At 40.8% G+C, this 22,299-nt stretch overlaps 1 protein-coding gene across 2 annotated transcripts in view; it reads left to right on the forward strand.

The window, feature by feature from the left end:
* Nucleotides 1–22,299, forward strand: part of ppp2r3b (protein phosphatase 2, regulatory subunit B'', beta) — a 148,959-nt gene that overhangs the window by 7,171 nt on the left and 119,489 nt on the right. The window contains exon 2 of one of the 2 annotated variants that reach the window (XM_078545111.1): nt 2,731–3,208. In XM_078545111.1, the coding sequence (XP_078401237.1) occupies nt 2,840–3,208 (369 nt within the window). In that variant the 5' untranslated portion in view covers nt 2,731–2,839. Of the gene's footprint in view, nt 1–2,730; nt 3,209–15,283; nt 15,422–22,299 lie in introns of those variants that run through there. The other variant, XM_078545113.1, reaches the window with a different exon arrangement.

Genomic DNA, 22,299 nt, shown 5'->3' on the forward strand with positions numbered 1-22,299 from the left:
TTCGTGGAAAACGATCTCAGCTTCTCCAATCCCCACCTTAATCACAAAGCAAAAGCACACCTCTTTATCCAACCAGTTTATGCAACAGCTGTCATTCTTGTATTCAGAGCTTCAAACACAACATTAATCAGCTACATATCAGCCAAGATGACTACCAAATATTTATTGGAAGCAATTGGAATATTAGAATCCTTTGATTTGTGTTTGGAAAGAAACTACCTATTTTTAATCCTTGATGACCCACTGATTTTCTTTTAAGTATCTATGGGTAAAACTGTAAGACAGTTACAAAATGTCAGTAAACCATATGTTGTCCTAAATCGATGCACATTAATTGAAGGTGACTTTGAAACACTGATGATTCAGCATGTTATTAATCTTAATCGTTTTTCTATTTGTGCATGTGGGTGGGATATGGGTAACAGTGTTACGTCAGTTAGTTATCATCCCTTGATAATTATGTTGTGTCACTATACCTTCCCTCATCACTGTTCCTTGCAACTCTCTTCATGCTCGAGAGCTGAAGACCTTCAGATCTTCAGATCTGCAGGGCTCTGGTAGTAGAGGGCATTCGAGGAGATGACTTCATCATTTGGGATGCCTCTCTGCCATCACAGTCAACAGAATTCGTTTGGCCACTTCTGCTTCAGGGCCTTGCAGCAGCCGGCACCAGTCCTGAGGCAATTGAGACAAAGCCAATTTGGCCATGTTTTGCTTTAGCAATACCAGCAAGCAGGTACAGATCATCCACTTTAAGTAGTCAATGATGACACTGCAAGCTGCGTTGTTGGGATATAACTTCTTGGCATGGGGAGAATGTTCCCAGTTTGGACAGGCATATTCAGCTGCCGAGTAGCACACGGCAAGGGCAGTTGTTCATAATGTTTGTGGGTCAGTTCCCTATTTAGAGTTGGACAACTTTCTTAAGATGATGTTTCTGGCTGGCGCCGTCACCTTTAATTTGACGTTATCTTTGAAGCTTGTGGAGTGACCTAACGCTACTCCAAGGTAAACTGGCTTAAAGTTGTGTGCCAGTATTCTCCCTTACTGATGTATTTAAAATTTTCACTTTATATCTCTTCCTATCTGGTTGGCCCCCAGATAAGTAATTACATATTAGTTAATTGGCTCAGCCAGTGCATCACCAAGGGACTTTTCTATTGTTGGTCTTCAGATGCTATGCAAAGTCATTAGAATAGAGGAAAGTTCAGGTATGTGGATAAATGGGCTGGTTGCACGCCAGTCCTTGATGTCCTATGGGCAAAATCACCCCTTGTGTGGCACCAGCATCACATGAAGGTGTGACTCGCAGTTTCCTTCACTGATGAACATAGTGAACCAGTTGGCTTTTTAATAATCTGACCCAACTAAATATTGGAAACACTGAAGCCATTGCCTTTTGTCCCTAACTACTAATTTCAGCCCAGTCCCTGGCAGCTGTTTTAGGCTGAACCAGACTGTTCACCACCTTGATGTCACATTTAATCCCGTGATGATTTTCCAAGTATATATCTGTGCCATCAGTAAGACCGTCCATTTCGACCTCTGTAACGTAATCCTACCCGGCCCTGGCCTCAGCTCTGCTGCTGCTGTAACCACCACCCATGCCTTTGTTACTTCTGGACTTGACTATTCCAACACACTCCTGACCAGCCTCCCACATTCTATCCTGTGTAAGCTTGAGGCCATCTGAAGCTTTGCTGTCTGTTACCTTGCTCATTCCAAATCCCAGTCACCCATCATCCCCTGTGCTCGATGACCTACATTGGCTTCTGATTGAGCACTGCCTCAATTTTAAACTTCTCATCCTTGTTTTCAAATCCCTCTATGATTTTGCCCCTGCCTACCACTGTAATCTCCTCCAGCCTCGCAGCCTGCCTAGATATCTGTGCTCTTCCATCTCTGACCTCTTGAACATCCCCAATTTTTAAATGCTGCACCATTGGTGGCCATACCTTCAAATGTCTAAGCCTTAAACTCTGGAATTCCATCTCCAACTCTCTTTTTTCCTTGAAGATACTCCTTAAAACCAACTTCTTTGACCACCTGCCTTAACGTGGCTTTGTATCAGATTTTGTTCGATCATGCTCTTGAGATGCATTTCTATGTCAAAGGCGTTATATAAGCACATTGTTGTTGTTATTTCTTGATTATTTTTCTGGTGCCAGATCACCAATGACCAAATTTCTTCAATTCAGTTTCACGGGTTGCCATGGTTGAATTTGAAACCTTAACCTCTAAAGTTGCTGTTAGGTTACTGTCGATAATGTGTTATAATATAGAATGCCCTTGAATTTTCCCACATCGTAAAGTTCCAATCTTGGCTACCATTAGTGTTACAGGATCTGGAATGCACTGCTTGATTGGGTGATGGAGACAGGTTCGATCATGGTTTTCAAAAGGAAATTGGATAAGCACCTGAAGGGGGAAAAAAGTGCTGGGCTATGGGGAAAGAAACTAGCAGCGAGCTGGCATGGACTCAGCAGGCTGAATAGCCTCTTGTGGGTAATTATTTGGCTTGCTCTTCACAGGAAGGAGGGAAAGATCAGCAGGTGAATTCCCTCAAGTTCCTCTTGTCAGTTGCTTGCTAACTGGTTCATGTTTGTAATTTGGCACTAGCTGCAAAGCAGATGGTCTACCTTAGCAAATGCAGGAATAGCAGGAGGAAGAAATGAGCAGCGACAAAAAAATGCAGAGTTATTTTTAACAATTTGTGTTTCCTTTGCTCAGGAATTTATTACATGAGTGAAGCTGAGGAAGACAGAACAGGACTTTGGCTTTCCCAGAACAGCCTCCAACTATAATCTTGATTAGTTGATATATCCTGAATAAGTTAACAATGCCTGCCGCCCCAGTTCTACAGCCTGTTCTTAAAATGAAAGTTGATGAGCTCTTCCTCTACTGGTTGAGTGAGACGACTACACAGTCCATGCTGAAAGATTACCTGAAACGAATAGAGAGCGGTGAAACAATTGATGCAGGCAATGGTGATACAACAAATGACCAACCTCCAACTGGAAGCAATAACAACAAACATTCCACCTCCGAGTTGAACTTACTGGGTTACTCAACTTCCCCTTTAGTGACTTCCAAATTCTGTTCAAGTCCTCCATCCCAGCTTACTTCAGCTCTCCCATCTGGCACATTTTCAAGCCCCAGAAATGGATTAAATACTCGAGCAACACGGAGATCATCAGGGTTCAAAGCTGTAAGTTTTGCATGCTTTTCACTTGAAACACCAATTTTTCTATGTCATTAAGAAAAAAAAAGTTGAATGTTGCCATATATTTTTAGACAGATAAAGCAATCACACTTACAAAATTGTAGTGATATTTTTCACCTGGAGTTCTCCCATGGCTTAGTTGACAAATGCATTGTAATGTGTTGCTGAGCTGTACAGCTCATGAAAGTTCCATGATTTATCCAGAATCTGTGGCAAATTAGCCAAATACAGCAAGAAAACTTGAGCTTTACAATGAAGCTGAAGGTTGGGTCGGGAGGGAACAGCAGAGATTGTAATGGGGCTGAAAGTTAGAGACCTAGTGGTGAGATTTAAGAGTATTTCAGAAATCCTTGGTACAAGGGTGGATGATTATGATGGTAAGGACGGGATGCACTATGGTGCAGAATTGTATCAGTGAAAAGTGAGAGGAAGGATGTAGAACTGGAGGGGATCGCAGCGGGACAGAGCGAGGCCAAAGAGAGATTTGGGGTTTCAAACTCCCTCATCCTAGACCAATGTGGGGAATGGGATGCATTGGAAGCCAATGAGGATAATTAATTTTTTGGGATAGAATGTGGATGACAGAGCCCTGGATAATTTAGTTTGTTTGTGATGAAGCTTGAGAGGATGCTGTGTATGATTTTCAAATATGGTATAAATTCAAATAAATTGCTCCATATTGGTTTATTAAAAGCAAATGCTGCATGTTTGACCCTTTATTGATTATTCCTTCCTAACAACTCAGTTTTTACCATTTTATATCTGTGCTGCCTCATCATCTGTGCAAGTTGAAACATTTGCATGCTTTTTACCTTCAGAGGTCAATGTTAGTTTTTTTCGGATGATTCTTTTATCCTTTTTACTCTAGTTATTTTTGACTTCTGTATTTCAAAGTACTCACATAGGTAGATCCTTCAGTCCTTGTATTCTTGCTTTGATAATTAGATAAATATTGTAGCATGTAGTTAACAGAAAACAACTTTATTTTTCCAGACATGGTGTTGATGACTTATCTATCCTGTGCCTTCAGGATTCTTTGTGTCTTTTGGGCAAACAAATTTATTAAATGGTAATAGTGCAACTGAACAATTTCAGAGGCATAACATACTTAGAAAATTTGTTAGTGTACTGGTTACCCATTGAAAATAATAAGTGGTTAAAAGCTTTGTTGCTAAAACTCTGACTTTCAATACTTTTATACATAGTTCAATTTTTTTCAGAGTTTGATTTTTTTTGTTAGATAAGAGCATCAAGGGATTTGGAGCAAAGGTGGGAAAATGAAGTTGATCAACCGTGATCTAATTGAATGGTGGAGCAGGCCTGAGGGGCTTAATGGTCTACTCCTGTTCCTATGTTCCTACAAATTGAATTGTATGCTATTGGGGGCAAAGGACCATAATTACATGCAGTTAATTGTTCATAAGCATTCCATGCAATTATTCCTACATATTGTATCTTCCATTCATAAAAAAAACTGACTACTGTCCTCCATGGCTGATAAACTATGTAGGAAAGTACAGTTCTCCTGTAATCTTTAGTTTTGGTGTCAGCTGCTATTATTTCCTAGGGAAAGTGGGGCACTGGAGTCCAGGCACTGTGATGGGGCAAGATCAGTGGGCAATTCCAACAGTAGCTACCACATGGAATTCAAATTCCATTCCCCCTCACTTTGGCAGAAATTTGTTTTTGAAAATTTATTGAAGTTTCTAGCTTTTCTTCTTCCTCAAGAGGGAGCAATAGCAGGGTAACGAGCAGCACAGCCATTTTTCTGTCATTTAATGCTGGCTTGTGATTAGAGAGATGGGGGCAGTTTCATTTTAATAACTAGCTCCAAGGTAGAGGGAGAAAGTAAAATTTGGCCTAAATGTAAATAAAAGGTGGAATAAATTGTAAACATGTTCACAGAACCACAGAAATCTTACAACGCAGAAGGGGACCATTCTGCCCATCATGTCTGCACTGGCTCTCCGAATAACCAGTATGCTTAGTGTCATTCTCTTTCCTTCTCCCTGTAACCCTGCACATTCTTCCTTTTTAAATAATAGTCTAATTCCTTTTTGAATGCTTCAATTGAAACTGCCTCCACCACACTCTCGGGCTGTGCATTCCAGACCTTAATCACTCACTGCATGAAAAAGATTTTTTGTTTCATTTACCAATTAGTTTAAATATGTGCCTTCTTGTCCTCGATCCTTTCAAAAGTGGGATCAATTTTCCCTATCTGCTTTGTCCAGACACCTCATGATTTTGAATATCTTTATAAAATCTCCTCTCAGCCTTCTTTTCTCTAAGGAAAACAGTCCTAACTTCTCCAATCTATCTTCATATTTGAAGTTCCTTATCCCTGGGACCATTCTCTTGAATCTCTTCTGCACTCCCTCCAATGCCTTCACGTCTTTCCGAAAGTGCACTAATGTGCAATTACACGCAGTACTTCAGCTGAGGCCAAACTAGTGGCCTAGACAAATCCAACATAACCTCCTTGCTGTTGTATTCTATGCCCCTATTAACAAAGCCTCAGATACTGTATGCACTATTAACCGTTCTTTCAATCTGTCCTACCTTCAATGACTTATGCACATATACACCCAGGTACCTCTGCTCTTGTACCCCCACTTTAGAGTTGTGGCCTTTATTTTATATTGTCTCTCCATGTTCTTCCTACTAAAATGAATCACTTCACGTTTCCCCTCAATGAACTTCATCTGCCAACTGTCCACCCATGCCACCAACTTGTCTACATCCTTTTGTGGTCTGCACTATCCTTTTATAATTTCACAATGTTCCCAAGTTTTATATCATCCGCAAACTTTGAAATTATGCCCTGTGCACCAAGGTCAATGTCACTAATATATATCAGGAAAAGCAAGGGTCCCAACATTGACCCCTGGAAAACTCCACTACAAACCTTGCTCCAGCCCGAAAAGCATCCATTGACCACTTCTCTGTTTTCTGTCACTTGGCCAATTCCATACCCATGTTGCTACTGCCCCTTTTATTCTGTGAGCTGTAATTTTGATCACTGTATCAAATGCCTTTTTGGAAGCCCGTGTAGACCCCATCAACTGCATTGCCCTCATCAACCCTCTGTTACCTCTTCAAAAAACGCCAGCAAGTTAGTCAAACATGATTTTCTCGTAACAAATCCGTGCTGGCTTTCTTTAATTAACCTGCGTTATTCATGTGACTTAATTTTGTTGACTCTTTGAAAGAGCTGCTGGGAGGAAGCATGGGGTAATGGGGTATGAAGCACAAAACAGGTTTGGACATGTTTCAGATGTAATTTTTCTCCTGTCTCCAAGCTTTTGGCAGCTATCCATTTATTATTCTAATCATGCCCTCCACTGAGCCTTAGTTTTTAAATTCTCCTCATTACTTGCCAATCGACTGACCTTCCTGTAAATTCAAAGAATTTTTAAGTTGTCCACACAGTTGTCTTTTAAAGCTATTTAATAAATAATTAAGAATAACCCAATTTTGCTGACATAAATATTATCTCACAGTCTTAGTGGCGGATGACCCAGTTGCCTGCTTAAAGCTGGAACTCCAGCTGTTGTCCACATCAAATTTAGGTCAGCTGTACTTCTTTTCTGCCCCAACTCCAATGTTTTCTTGCCTATTCCCACCTCAGGAACCATAGCCTTTCCATTATCTTCTGGGCTTAAGTCCCTAGGTTTTCTAATGTTTACGTGTCCTAGCAACTCTTGGATTTGCCTTTCTAAGTTAGAGTTGCAGCCCTATATCTATTGTAGCACTGACTTGACCAGCAGTTCAAGGTACAGGTGCATTCCAGGCGTGAACTTCTTGTCAGCCCAGATCCTGCACCCCGCCACCAACCCCCCCAACCCCCCCATCTTGCTTTGTGCAATATTCCCCTTCCTCAATACCCCTCTACCCCTACCCATTGCTGCCCCCCAGTTCTTCATTTCTCGCTCGCTGTGCTCAGTTCCTGGTCTTTGAACACCTAGCAGAGGTACCACCTCCAACCTAGTAAATAATAGCTGTCATTTTGCTGTTTTGCTAGGTCTTTTTCTTAAAAGAAGGACAGTACCACAATATTAAATAATGTTAGAGTAGCTTACAGTGAAAGACCAACAGAAGAAGCAGAGGACTGAGGAGGAATAGATTAATTGAATTTAAATTCCACTTGCTGCTCTGGTGGGATTTGAACCCAAGAGCATTAGCCTGGGCCTCTGGATTACTAGTCCAGTGACATTACCACAATACCAGCATCTCCTCCAAAATCCCAGAGGTCCAGGCTGATGCCCTGGAGCCACGAGCTCAAATCTGACTGTGGCAGCTGGCGGAATTTATATTCAATTAATTAAGAAATCAGGAATTGAAAGCTATCTCAGTAATGGTAACCATGAAACTATCATCAATTGTTGTAAAAACTCATCTGGTTCACTAATGTCCTTTTAGGGAAGGAAATCTGCTGTCATTATTTGGCCTGGCTGCTTGTGACTCCAGACCCACAGCAGTGTGGTTGTCTCTAACCTGCTATCTGAAATGGCCTGGCAAGTCACTCAGTTCAAGGACAATTAGAGATGGGCACACCAGAAATCTGACCTCACCAGAAATCTGACCTCACCAGAAATCCCCACATCCCATGAAAGAATAAAGAAAAAGATTTGAAGAAAAAGTAAGACAAGCAACAACGATGAGAAAACAAATGTGGCTTGAACCTATATAGAAAGGAAGAGAGAAAATAAGCAAGCGGTAGTGTAACAGTGGGACAATTGCAGTTTTTACCTTTAACTGAGCAACACCATAAGTGATCAACTCTCGTAATCATTTTGGGACTTGCTATTTGGGTGACTTTTTTGTCTGAGTCATGTTGAGACTCTGATCTAGTATACTGCATTGGCTTGTACTACAATATAATTAGGTTTGCACTTCTATGTAGCTTCTAACTAGCAGGGTGTTTTGACCTGATTTTTAAAAAATATATTCTTCTAAGTAATACTAGCTTTGGCCTATTCGGTAAATATTCTTCAAATTTGGCTAATATGGCTTTCTCTAATGTAAGAGAAAAATGTTCATGCTTTGTGTATTTGGTATTTGACACTCTCTGCAAGATGTTTAAAAAAAGCATTAGGTGATACTTAAATAATAGCTTGGAAATTTGAGGAATTGTAGAAAACAATAAAATTATTCAACATCAAGTTTTTTGGCCTTCAGCTTTCAATCATATTATACACACATTCTGGATTGGGCCTATATTTGTAATGTTCTACATGCTTTGTGAATTAGCACTATATTTGTATTGTAGCATGCACACATTCTGGATCAGCACTATATTTGTACTGATATATTATAGCAAGAACATTGCTATCTAATATAAGAACTTGGGACAGCTGATCCTAATCAGATCAGCTCCTGGTAATTTCTGACATGGTAGTTGCTATATGAGAAGGCAAGAGTATTTGGCTTTTAGATATTGATAGCTGCAGCCTATTCAAGAGCTAAGTTTAAAGAAAGTACCAAGGATGCCTTTGTAGGGGACTTATATTTCTGTCTCTTCATTCATCCCATCTGATTCCCAAACAAATAATTTATCTTTTTCAAGCAATGCAGAAGATTAATGTCTCATATAGCCCTGATCGATGGTACATTTGTCAGACAATACTGGCATGTGTAGGGTAATCTAAGTAATTTTGCTATTGAATTTTATTAAATGTATTGTGGAATATAGGGGAGGTGGTGGCATAGTGATAATGTCACTGGACTGGTCATCCAGAGGCCCATGCTAATCCTCTGGGGACACGGGTTCAAATCCCACCACATTTGGTGGAATTTAAATTCAATTAATTAATAAATCCAGGAATTAAAATCTGAAACTATTGAGGATTGTCATAAAACCACCTAGTTCACTAACCTCCTTTAGGGAGGGAAATCTGCCATCCTCACCTGGCCTGCCCTAGGTGTGACTCCAGACTCACGGAAATGTGATTGTCTCTGAAATAGCCCCGAGCAAGCCACTTTTTTTTATTCATTCATTCATGGGATGTGGGTTTTGCTGGCAGGGCCAGCATTTATTGCCCATCCCTAGTTGCCCTTGAGAAGGTGGTGGTGGTGAGCTGCCTTCTTGAACCACTGTAGTATAGATGCATGTGATGTTAGGAAGGAAGTTCCAGGATTTTGAGCCAGCAACAGTGAAGGAATGGCAATATATTTCCGTCAGGATGGTGAGTGACTAGAAGGGGAACTTCCAGGTGGTGGTGTTCCCAAGTATCTGCTGCCCTTGCTCTTTTAGGTGGTAGTGGTCATGGGTTTGGAGGTGCTGTCTAAGGAGCCTTGGTGAGTTGCTGCAGTGCATCTTGTTGATGGTGCACACTGCTGCTACTACTATGCGTCGGTGGTGGGGAGAGTGAATGGCACCACATCCACAAACAATCAAGTGGGCTGCTTTTGTGCTGGATGATGTCAAGCTTCTTGAGTGTAATGGGAACTGCAGTCATCCAGACAAGTGGGACATATTCCATCACAGTCCTGCTGTACCAAACCGCTACAGAGTCGAAAAGGAATGAAACTGGAGGGACCACCTGGGCACCAGAAATGAGAACAGCGCACCCAGCCCTGTCAATCCTGAGAAGTCCTCTTACTAACATCTGGGGACTGTGCCAAAATTGAGAGAGCTGTCCTATAGACTTGCCAAGCAACAGCCTGACATAGTCATCCTCACCAAATTATACCTTGCAGACGTACTCTTAAACACTGCCATCACCATACCCTGTCCCACTGGCAGGATAGATTCACCAGAGATGGTGGTAATGTGGTTTACAGTCGGGAGGGAGTTGTCCTGGGAGCCCTCAACTTTGATCCTGGAACTCATGAAACCTCATGGCATCAGGTCAAACATAGGCATGGAGACCTGAATGCTAAAGCCCCCATCCCACCCACTTTATTGCCTCCTCAGCTGATGATTCAGTCCTCTCCCATATTGAACACAAGTTGGAAGAAGCACTGAGGGTAATAAGTGTACAAAATGTACTCTAGGTGGGATCTGCAATGTCCATCACCAAGAGTAGCACAGTACCACCACTACTGACTGACTGGCCGAGCCCTGAAGGACATGGCTGCTAGAGTGGGCCTGCAGCAGATAGTGAGGGGACCAACAAGAGGAAAAAATCTGCTTCACCTCATCCTCACCAGTCTACCTGTCACAGATGTCTGTTCATGTTAGTATTAGGAGCGACCACCACACAATCATTTGGAGACAAAGTCACGTCTTCATATGGAAGATAACCCCCATTGTGTTGTGTAGCACTACCGCCATGCTAAATGGGATAGATTTAGATCTAGCAACTCAGCTGGGCAACAGCATGAGGTGCTGTTGGCCATCAGCAGCAGCAGAATTGTATTCGACCACAACCTGTAACCTCATGGCCCTGCATATTCCCACTCTACCATTACCATTAATCTGGGGATCAACTCTGGTTCAGTGGAGAGTGCAGGAGAGCATGCTAGGAGCTGGACCAGGCACACCTAAAAAGTGGTGTCAACCTGGTGAAACTTCAACACAGGACTGCTTGCATGCCAAACAGTGGAAACAGCTTAAACAGAGCTAAGCATTCCCATGAACAAGGGATCAGGTTCCTCCTCGGAGAGGAAGGCTCCACAAATACCCCCTTCCTCAATGATAGGGCAACACATCAGTGTAAAAGGGAAGGCTGATGTATTTGCAACCATCTTCAGCCAGACATGCCAAGCGGATGATCCATCTTGGCCTCCTCCTGCAGATCCCAGCGTCACAGATGCCAGTCTTCAGCCAATTCAGTTCACTCCACATGATATCAAGAAACACTGAAGGCACTGGATACTGCAAAGATTATGGGCCTTTCCTGTAGTAGTACTGAATGAAGACTTGTGTTCCAGAACTAGCTGTGCCCCTAGTCAAGCTGTTCCAGTACAGCTTGGCAACACTAGCATCTACCCAGCAAGGTGGAAAATTGCCCAGGTATGCCCTGTCCACAAAAAGCAGGATAAATCCAACCCAGCCAATTATCACCTCACTTTGATAAACAGTAAAGTGATGGAAGGGATCAGCAACATTGCTATCAAGCAACACTTGCTTAGCAATAACCCTCTCACTGATGCTCAGTTTGGGTTCCGCCAGGGCCACTCTGCTCCTGACCTCATTACAGTCTTGGCCCAAACATGGACAAAAGAGCTGAACTCGTGGAAGTGAGGTGAGAGTGACTGCCCTTGACAACAGGGTAGCATTTGACCTAGTGTGGCATCAAGGAGCCCTAGCAAAACTGAGGTTAATGGGAATCAGGGGGAAGACTCTCCATTTGTTAGTCATACCTAGCACAAAGGAATTTGGTTGTGGTTGTTGGAAGTCAATCATCTCATTCTCAGGTTGTTGCTGCAGAAGCTCTTCAGGGTTGTGTCCTCGGCCCAACCATCTTCAGCTATTTCATCAATGGCCTTCCCTCTATCATGAGGTCAAAAATGGGGATAATTACTGGTGATATTCAGCAGCATTTGCAACTCCTCAGTTACTGAAGCAGTCAATGTCCATCTGCAGAAAGACTTGGACAGCATTCAAGCTTGAGCTGATAAGTGACAAGTAACATTCTTGCCATGCAAGTGGCAGACAATGATCATCTCCAGCAAGAGAGAATCTAGCCATTTCCTCTTGACATTCATTGACATTGCCATCGCTGAACCCCCCACTATCTACATCCTGGGGTTACCATTAACCAGAAACAACTGGACCAGCCATATAAGCTACAAGTGCAGGTCAGAGGCTGGGAATTCTGCAGTGCTTAACTCACCTCTTGTTTCCCCAAAGCCTGTCCACCATCTACAAGGCACAAGTCAGTAGTGTGATGGAACACTCTCCGCTTGCCTGGATGAGTACAGCTCCAACAACATTCGACACCATCCAGGACAAAGCAGCCTGCTTGATTGGCACCCAATCCACCACCTTAAACGTTCACCCCCTCCCCCACCATCACACGCAGTGGCAGGAGTGCGTACCTGATTTACAAGATGCACTACAGCAACTCACCAAGGCACCTTCGACAGCACCTCCCAAACTCACAACCTCTACCACCTAGAAGGGCAAGGACTGCAGACACATGGGAAAACTGCCACTTCCAAGTTCCCCTTCAAACTCCCCTTCAAGCCACACACCATGCTGACTTGGAACTATATCGTTGTTCCTTCATTGTCGCTGGGCCAAAATCCTGAAATTCCCTTCCTGACAGCACTATGGGTGTACCTACACCACATGGACTGCAGTGGTTCAAGAAGGCGCCACAGCACCACCTTCTCAAGGGCAAGTAGTAAATGGGTATCAAATGCTGACCTAGCTGACAACCCTCACATCCCGTGAAAGAATTATTTAAAATGAAAGGGATACACTATTCTTGGTAGAAGGTTCACTTGTTTTTTTAATACAGCTCCTTTTTGTTACTCTTCACCCTTCGCCTCATTTGCTCATATTTACAGACGAAATCCTTTTTAAAAGCTTATATAATATATAATATTTTGCCTTACTTGTAGCAGTATATTGCTGAAATGTATGCTTTTGAGCTTTGTTCATCTGTACACCCACATTATTTATATATACTAAAAGTCCACCTCCTTTTACTTGGTTACTGATGCACAAAATGGTTTATAATCAAATTGTCAACATTTACTTGAAGCTTTCATTTTAATAACTGGTTGTCAATCAGGTGCCTACTTTTTTTGTGTTTAGTGACGGCAGCTGCCGCCTGTGTTTTTCCAGAAACCGAAATTGAGGAACGTTATGAAGGCATTAAGGTCCTCTTTAGAAGGAAGGGTTGTTTTAGAAAATGTTGCTTCATGCAAAGTGTGATAGTAGCATTGGACACTCTCCCACAAAGAGCAATGGATGCTGAATTATTAATTTTAAAACTAAGATACACTTTGTTAGCCAAGGTTATTAAGGGAAATATAGCCAAGGTGGGGAGATGAAATTAGGATTCATATCCGCCATCGCAAAACAGGCTCGAGAGGCTATATTCCTAAAAATTTGAGATTCATTTGCATCCAAAGCATTATGTATATTGGGCATAATAGAAATATATCCAGTAAACCCAAAGCCAATAACTCTGGTTTTGAAGCATGACATTAGATGGTTAAGAGTTGATTACAAGATTGAGATTGGAACTATTTATTCTTCTGAATCCTTCAGTTGGACTGCTGTCTTTAATCTACTTCTCCTTCTTCTTTTGCTGACCTGGAAAGGATGCAAGAAAAACTACAAACTCCAACCTCAGTCTTTCTGACTGCAACTTTTTCTTGCTTCTGTTAATCAATACTGCTGTGGACACTTGTCTTCCTGAAATTCCACTCTTGGCCTTGCTAAGCTTAAAATGTGTCATTCCATATGCATTCATTTTTCCATATAATATTCTTAAACCAGATTCACTGCATTGCCAGTTATTCCTACTTTAACTTGTATTTTCCTAGGACCTCAAAACTGCTTACAAACCATATTCTTCACTTTAAACTCAAGCTTGGCATCACGGAATTATCATTTTTCTTTCCTTGTTTGCTGATCTTAGTAAAAACATGGATATGGATAAAAAGCCAGTGCCACCTCCTCCGCACCATAAATTCATTATGTTGAAATCTAGACTTTCACACTTCTTTCCCATCCTAAACTTCGCCATCCCACATTCACAAATCTCTGGAAGTCACCCAGCTTTGTCCTGTAATTCCTGATTTACCTGCTGTTTCATCAATCTTGCACTATTAGTCTTGGTATTTATCTAGAATTTTTAATTTGAATGAAAAGTTCAGAGCTGAATGTTGAATTTGCAACCTGCACTGGTAAGATCTGACTGTCGAGTTGGTAAAGTAATTGATGTCTTGCATGATTTATTGCAGATGATTGATCTGCTCTTGTTTCTTTGGTAAAGTTTAACCATATTCCTGCCCTTTCAATGATGAAAGAATGCAGCTAATAAATAGTAGAGCAAATGATATAATATACATGATAGTCAATAGTTAGAAGAGAATTAAGGGTGGTATATCATTCCAGTATAAATGAACATTAGATGGGTGAGAAGTAAAACGAGATCGAGACTACAACCATCCACTCAAATGAATCTCTCTATTGGATTGCTCTCTTTAATCAATTCCCAAATGCCTTGTATATTGTAATGAAAAACCCATTACTGAGTGTTTTGCTTTAACCATAGAGAAATGTACAGTTTATTGAGTAATAAACAATTAAATAATGTTGTAATATATTGGTTTTAAATTGAATTTAACATTTTTGATAGGAGCTTTAGTTGTGTGCAGGTTTATTTTTTTCATTATTTGTTCTCCTGATGTGGGCATGGCTTGCAAGGCCGATTATTTGAGTTTCATCCCTAATTGCATTGGGAAAGTGTTGGAAGAGCCACTAACTTGAACCATGGCAGGTTATTCTTTGTAGCAGTTTTAATACAACACTGGCTTGCTAGGCCACACAGGGCAGTTAAGAGTCAACCACATTGGTGCGGGACTGGAGTTACACAGGTAGGGATGACCAGTTTCCTTTGTTTTTTTTTTCAATAGTCTGTCAGCTTCATGGTCCCTTACTGATACCAGCTTTTTATTTCCCTTTTTTTAAACTGAAATCAAATTCTCAATTACCATGGTGGGATGTGAACTCACTCTCTCTGGATTATGAATCCAGGTCTCTGTATTACTAGACCAGTAATGCAGCCATAACAATACTTTATCCTTTAAAGGTGTAAAAGTGTAGATGATAATGTTGTCTCTCTTGTTTTATTGCATTAGCCTTGTGATTGGTGTGCCATGCTTTTGGTTTTCACCACTGACTCTTGTGGATTTTTTGGTTTTTTAGTCTGATGGAATGTATACAAACTAAAAGTCAAATGGAGGGAATTGGTCTTCTGGAATTGCAGCATTTATAATCGCAGTAATTGTTCGAATGCCTCCTGAAAGTGTTATTTCCTGAAGTACTGCTTCCAAACAAAACACGCTTTTTATTATCAGATAATAGCTTTTGCAACTTAGGTTTGTGCAATGTCGTGTACGGAAATGTTGAAATCCAGTTTGTTGATTAACTCTTTTGGGGTGGTTTATTACATATTGTCCTTACTTTTGGGGAGACTATTTTTTCCTTTTAATTCGAGGTCATAGAATGTTTTCTCATAGTCTTCAGTTATAAACCAAAGAAAGTGGACAGGATTTTGGCTGATGATGGTGAGTAGAATGAGTATTCTCAGACATTTTGCATTTTCTAATGGTGTCTTAAACTTAAAAGCAATTACAAAGGTATGAAAACAGAGTTGGCTACAGTGGACTAAGAAAATAGATTAAAAGGTAAAATGGTAGATGAGCAGTGGAAGACATTTTAAGGAGCTATTTCATAATTCTCAATAAAGATCTTCCATTGAGAAAGAAAACTTCCTTCGTAGAGTCCAAGGATGGTATCAAACTTAAAAAGCATACAATGTTGCGAAGATTAGTGGTTAGCCAGAAGTTTGGGAACATTTTAGAAACCAGTAAAGGATGACTAAAAAAAGAGGGAGAAAATACATTGAGCGAACTAACAAGAAGTACAAAAATGGATGGCAGGAGCTTCTACAAGTATATAAAAAAGAGAGTAATTAAAGTAAATGATGATCCCTTATAGGATGAGACTGAGGAATTACTGGGAAACAAATAAACAGCATAGATTTCAAAGAAATACCTGCCTTCATTTAAGACACTTTAAAAACATCCCAATAATAGAAAGCAGGGGGCACTAAGGAGGGAGGGATTGAAAACATTCATTATCACTAGAAAGCAAGCATGCAGGTGCAGCAAGCGGTTAAGAAGGCAAATGGTATGTTGGACTTGCAAGAGGACTTGAGTACAGGAGCAAGGATGTCTTACTGCAGCTATACAGGGCCTTGGTGAGACCACACCTAGAATATTGTGTGCAGTTTTGGTCTCCTTACCTAAGAAAGGATATACTTGCCATAGAGGGAGTGCAGCGAAGGTTCACCAGGCTGATTCCTGGAAAGTCGTATGAAAAAAGATTGGGCTGACTAGGCCTGTATTCACTGAAGTTTGGAAGAATTAGAGGGGATCTCATTGAAACATAACATTCTGAGGGGGCTGGACAAACTGGATGCAGCGATGTTGTTTCCTCTGGCTGGGGGGGTCTAGAACAAGGGGTCACAATCTCAGGATACATTTAGTACTGAGATGAGGAGAACCTTCTTCACTCAGAGTGTGGTGAACCTAGGGAATTCTCTACCACAGAGGGCTATGGAGGCCAAGTCATTGAATATATTTAAGAAGGAAATAGATTTCTAGACTCTAAAGGCATCAAGGGGTATGGGGAGAGAGTGGCAGTATGATGTTGAGATAAGAGATCAGCCTTGATCATATTGAATCGGGGAACAGGCTTAAAGGGCCGAATGACCTACTCATGCTTCTATTTTCTCGAGAAAAGGTAAAAGGCAAACTAATAGTATTAAAAATTGTCAAGTCCCCTGGACCTGAGGGACTGCATCTAGGGTCTTAAAAGAAGTGCCTGCAGTAGTAGTGGATGTATTGGCTACAATTCCAAAATTTCCTAGATTCTGGAAAAAGCCCCAGTGGATTAGCAAATGTAACACATCCTTTTCAGGAAAGGAGAGAGACAACAGAAAACTATAGGCCGGTTAGTCCAACATGTTAGACTTTAGACATTGCTAGAATCCATTATTAAGGAAGCAGTAACAGGATACTTAGAAAATCATAATACAATCAGGCAGAGTCAACATGGTTTGTGCAGGGAAGTTGTGTTGACAAATTTATAGAGTTCGTTGAGGATGTAATGAGCTGGATGGATAAAGGTGAATAAGTAGATATAGTGTAATTGGATTTCCAAAAGGCATTCATATAAAAGGTTACTACACAAGAAAATAGCTCATGATGCTACGGTAATATATTAGTATGGGTAGTGGGTTGGCTAATTAACAGGAAACAGTTGGGATAAATGAGTCATTTTTGCATTGACAAACTGTAAGTAGGGTTATTAATTATTTACAATTTATATTGAAGGGGAGGTGATGGCATAATGGTATTTGTACTGGACTAGCATTCCAGAGACCCAGGGTAATGCTCTAGGGACCTGGGTTCGAATCCCGCTACAGCAAATGGTGAAGTTTGAATTCAATAAAAAATCTAGAACTAAAAGTCTGATGATGACCATGAAACCATGGCCAATTGTCGTAAAAACCCATCTGGTTCACTAATGTCCTTTAGGGAAGGAATCTGCTGTTCTTACCTGGTCTGGCCTACATGTGACTCCAGACCCACAGTAATGTGGTTAACTCTTAAATGACCCCTGAACAAGGGCAATAAATGCTGGCCTAGCCGTAGATGCCCACACCCCATGAACTAATAAAAAAAAATGAATAACTTGGATGAAGAGATCGAGTATGTTGCAGCCAAATTTGCTGACGATACAAAGATAGGTGAGAAAGCAAGTTGTGAGAAGAATAGAGTCAGCAAAGGGCAGTAGATGGAGTATAATGTGAGTTTATCTACTTTGGTAGGAAGAATAGAAAAGCAGAATGGAGAAAAACTACAGAATGCTGCAGTACGGAGGGATCTGGGTGTTCTCCTAGATGAAACAAAAAAGGCTAGCATGCAGGTGCAGCAAGTAATTAAGATGGATAGAATGTTGACCTTTATTGCAAGTGGGGGTTGGAGTATAAAAACGGGAGGTCCTGTTACAAGGCATTGGTGAGACTACTTAACATATTTTTGGTCTCCTTATTTAAGGAGCTATATACTTGGAGGCAGTTCAGAGAAGGTTCACTAGGTTGATTTCTGGGGTGGAGGGGTTGTCTTATTTTTTTAATTCTTTCGTGGGATGCAGGCATTGCTGTCTAGGCTAGCATTTATTGCCCACCCCTAATTGCCCTTGAGTGGTGAGCTGCCTTCTTGAACCGCTGCAGTCCATATGCTGTAGGTACACCTCCAGTGCTGTTAGGGAGGGTGTTCCAGGATTTCGACCCAGCGATAGTGAAGGAACGGCGATATATTTCCAAATCAGGGTAGTGTGTGGCCTGGAGGGCAATTTGCAGGTGGTGGCATTCCCATGTTTCTGCCAAGTCCTTCTAGGCGGTAACAGTTGTGGGTTTGGAAGGTGCTGTCTAAGGAGCCTTGATGAGTTGCTGCAGTGCATCTTGTAGATGGTGCACACTCCTTCCACTTTGCGTTGGTAGTGGAGGGAGTGAATGTTTGTGGATGGGGTGCTAATCAAGCAGGTTGCTTTGTCCTGGAAGGTGGAGCTGCACTTATCCAGGTAAGTTGAGAGTATTCCATCACACTCCTGCCTTGTGCCTTGTAGAGGGTGGATAGGCTTTGGGGAGTCAGGAGGTGAGTTACTTGCTGCAGGATTCCTAGCCTCTGACCTGCTCTAGTAGCCATGGTATTTATGTGGCTAATCCAGTTCATTTTCTGGTCAATGGTAAGCCCCAGGATGTTGATAGTGGGGGAGTCAGCGCTGGTAATGCGATTGAATGTCAAGAACAATATGAGGAAAGGTTGAGCAGGTAGGGCCTATGCTCATTGGAGTTTAGAAGGATGAGACGTGCTTTTATTGAAATATTTAAAATTCTGAGGGGATAGATGCCAAGAGGATGTTTCCCCTTGTTGGGGAATCTAGAACTGGGGAGCATAGTTTCAGAATAAGAGATCACCCATATAAGACTGAAATGAGGAGGAATTTCTTCTCTACCCCAGAGAGTCGTTGAATATGTTCAAGGCTGAGATAGACAGATTCTTGTACTATGGGGAGTTGAAGTTTTGTGGAACAGGCAAGAAAGTGGAGTTGAGGCCAAGATCAGGTCAACCATGATCTTATTAAATAATGGAGCAGGCTCAATGGGCCAAAAGTCCAACTCCTCCTCCTTATGTGCTTATGTATTTTTTGCAAAAGTATTTTCAACTTGAACTCACAGTATTTGCGCAATTCATAGTTGATTTGGCTTTGAGTCCTGGAATTTTCACTGACTGCAGTCAGTTTATGTTTCCCTGATATCTCCGTATTCTACAGCTTGTGAATTGCTAAGTATACACTGTATTTTGAAGTTGCTCCATTAGAGATCATAGCACTTGGTTGTCCTGAGCATGCTGTATGCCTATACTGAAAATGGGCATATGCATGACTCTATTTTTAGTAGCAAACAGAAGCCAAATAAATGCACGATTCAGCTGCTGTATGGCACCATAAATTACAGGACTTGAGAAACAAATTGTTAGCACATATTCGTGGAACAGTGTTTGCTGTCTCTCCCCACATTAAACTACCAATCAGCTTCCACATTCAAATTCTAATGTCTTCCTGCTGATTTTATTAAACTCAAACATGAAAAGTGAAACATAACCTAAAATTAAGGGAGAATGAAATGTTTTTATTCCTTTTGATATGTAGTTCAGATTTACAACATGTTGATGGGAGAAGTGAAAATATCTGCAGCGTATGTTGCATATCTGCTGGATGCTTACACATGGGGCCAACAATTTACTTAGCTCCTACAGCAACATTTGTGAGCTATCCTTATCATCTTCCCTTTCTCCCACCATCCCCTCAGCTATGACTTTTCTCTTTGTGTTGAATAGGAGCTTTTAGTTATAGACCTTCAAGGTGAACCTGGGGATCCAGGGTGTTTCACTAAAAGGATACTTCCATAAATTGATCTCCTCCTTTGAGTTCAAGAAGTATTACAATAGCAGTGCTGAAAAACTCCAAAGAATTAATTTTACCTCTAATGGATACTATTGAAGTACTAAATGTTTTGGACTTAAAGGTTAATCCATATTCCCAGGAATTTATATACATTTCAAGTTTCTGTTGCTAATGGAACTAGGTGTTCTGACTTGGGATTTAAGAAAGAATGAAACGACATTTCTTTAGTGCTATTTTTATCTTCTGGATGTGATAAAGCACTTCACAGCCAATAAATTACTACTTGAAATGTCGTCACTGTTGTATAAGCAGGTGTGCAACCATTTCTGCACAATAAGGCCTCACAAATGGTAAATGTCTAGGTGACTAGATGATTTGACGGAGTGTGATTTTGGCCAAACCAATGGGAATGCACTTGCTGCCCTTTGAAAAATGCCATGGGATAGTTTATATCCACCTGAACTGAAAGGAAGAGCCTTGGTTTAACATATCATCTAAACTCTACCTCTCTGGCAATGCCATACTCCCTCAAAGTTACACCAAAGTGTCAACATACATTGTGTTCAGGTCCTAGAGTAGTGGTATTTGAACCTTCAACTTTCTGAATATGCACCAGAGACAACAGTGTCAAGAATAAAAACTCCCAAACCTCCATACTCAATTAAAATAGAGTAAAAAGTCTGTGAATAGAAGTACAAGTTTTCTTGCTTCAAAAACTGGACTGCCAGGGATTGGGATCTGCATGTGGCAGTTTGGACATGCATTCATTCGCAGGTTTTCAAATTGGAATTCCTGGCCCTTGGGGGTAATTTGTGAGGAAGTGATATGGAACTTGCAAAGTATCTAGATTTGTGTGTCTCATATCAGAGTTTTGTATATTTTTATGTTGATTCATCAGCACTTTTCTTTTTACTGTATTAAAAATATTTTGCACAATGATGACCAAAGGCCATCGACCTAAAGCATTAACCCTATTTCCCTCTGCACAGACCTACTGAGCATTCCTAATATTTTTCATTTGTATTTCAGGTTTCCAGCATCTGCAAAATTTTGCTTTGGTAATAGCGTCCATATGTAGGTTTCCTTTCATCTGCTAATGTAGCCAAACAATCACACTGAACATGGACTATATCTTTGTACTCTTTGGGATTTACACTTAACTTTGTTGCTTTTATCTATGTAGACCCCTCTTCTGCTGATAGTCAATGTTGCTTTTGAGTCTGCTGTGTGGGACTGTACTGTTGGATTTTGTGCTTCTCAAGGATTTTCTTCCAATCCAGCTTATTCAGTTTGGAGTTAGGGGACAGGAATAAAGGTTTTTACTTAAACACTGCAGTTGAAGTTTTTGTATTTGCTGCTTGTGCATAAGCAATAGGTTTGGTGCTATTTTCTGCTCATGAATGTGGATAAACAAACTGCCAGCATAATGGGAGTTTTAGTATAGGTCATTCCCATTTCCCTATCCCAGCAAGAGCTCTTCTACCGCTACTCGATGGTACACCTAAACTTAAAAACTTGCTTTGTCAACTGTGAAGTGCTTCAACATGAATGAAGCGAATCTTGTGCTGAAATCTGAAAGGTGCTTAGCTCTCAATGGTGTGAAATGTGGAAGAAGATATACATTATTGATGTGGCTCAGCTGAATGGAAGGTTACGATCTCCATTTATAAATCCCATGTTTGGTCAATAGACTATAATTTCCAAGTAGCATGTCTTAAAGGCATTTAATTTTATAACACTTGCTAGACTATCCAGTTGCTAATCATAATACTTTGCTGATCTTACATACTGTAATGTTCTAATTTAGGAAATGGTAAAATACCAGAATCCAAGTGCATTCTGGAAGGGATTAGTTAAAAATACAAATTGCGACCGACTGATGCAGTGCACAACAGCTGGTGTATATGTGTGCATAACTGTAGCATGAGCCATTGACAAACATAGCCAGCATGTCTCTTTGTGATTTTGTATTACTGAATTTACTAAAGGTAATCCATTCATGTGTCTAAAAATTAGTACTTTAAAAACTGGTGTTGAATGCAGTGTACGCAGACTTGCAGAGATGTACTGTAGTTGGAATTTCATCACTGATAAGTTTTCTTTGCCTCTAAAGTGATGCGGCCTGTTATCTAGGCATTGCTTTTTGCTTTATACTAAAGGGTATAATGCTAATTTTAAGAGTAAAGGAAATGTCTAGTTCTCTAAACATAAAGAAGAAATGTGTTTGGCTGCAATTCACTGATGTAGAAGAAATAATTGCTTCCTGAAAAAACTGGAAATTGTGGTTTAAGTAATGATTTATGATTGGTCGCCAGATGTGAATTTCATTAGTCTCCAGGTTAAAGCTTGTGGGGAAACAGCTGACATTTTACTAACATTCACTGAAATGACAGAGTTGATACAAGAT

Source organism: Cetorhinus maximus, chromosome 7 (assembly GCF_964194155.1).
Source record: "Cetorhinus maximus chromosome 7, sCetMax3.hap1.1, whole genome shotgun sequence".
NCBI classification, from domain to species: Eukaryota; Metazoa; Chordata; class Chondrichthyes; order Lamniformes; family Cetorhinidae; genus Cetorhinus; species Cetorhinus maximus.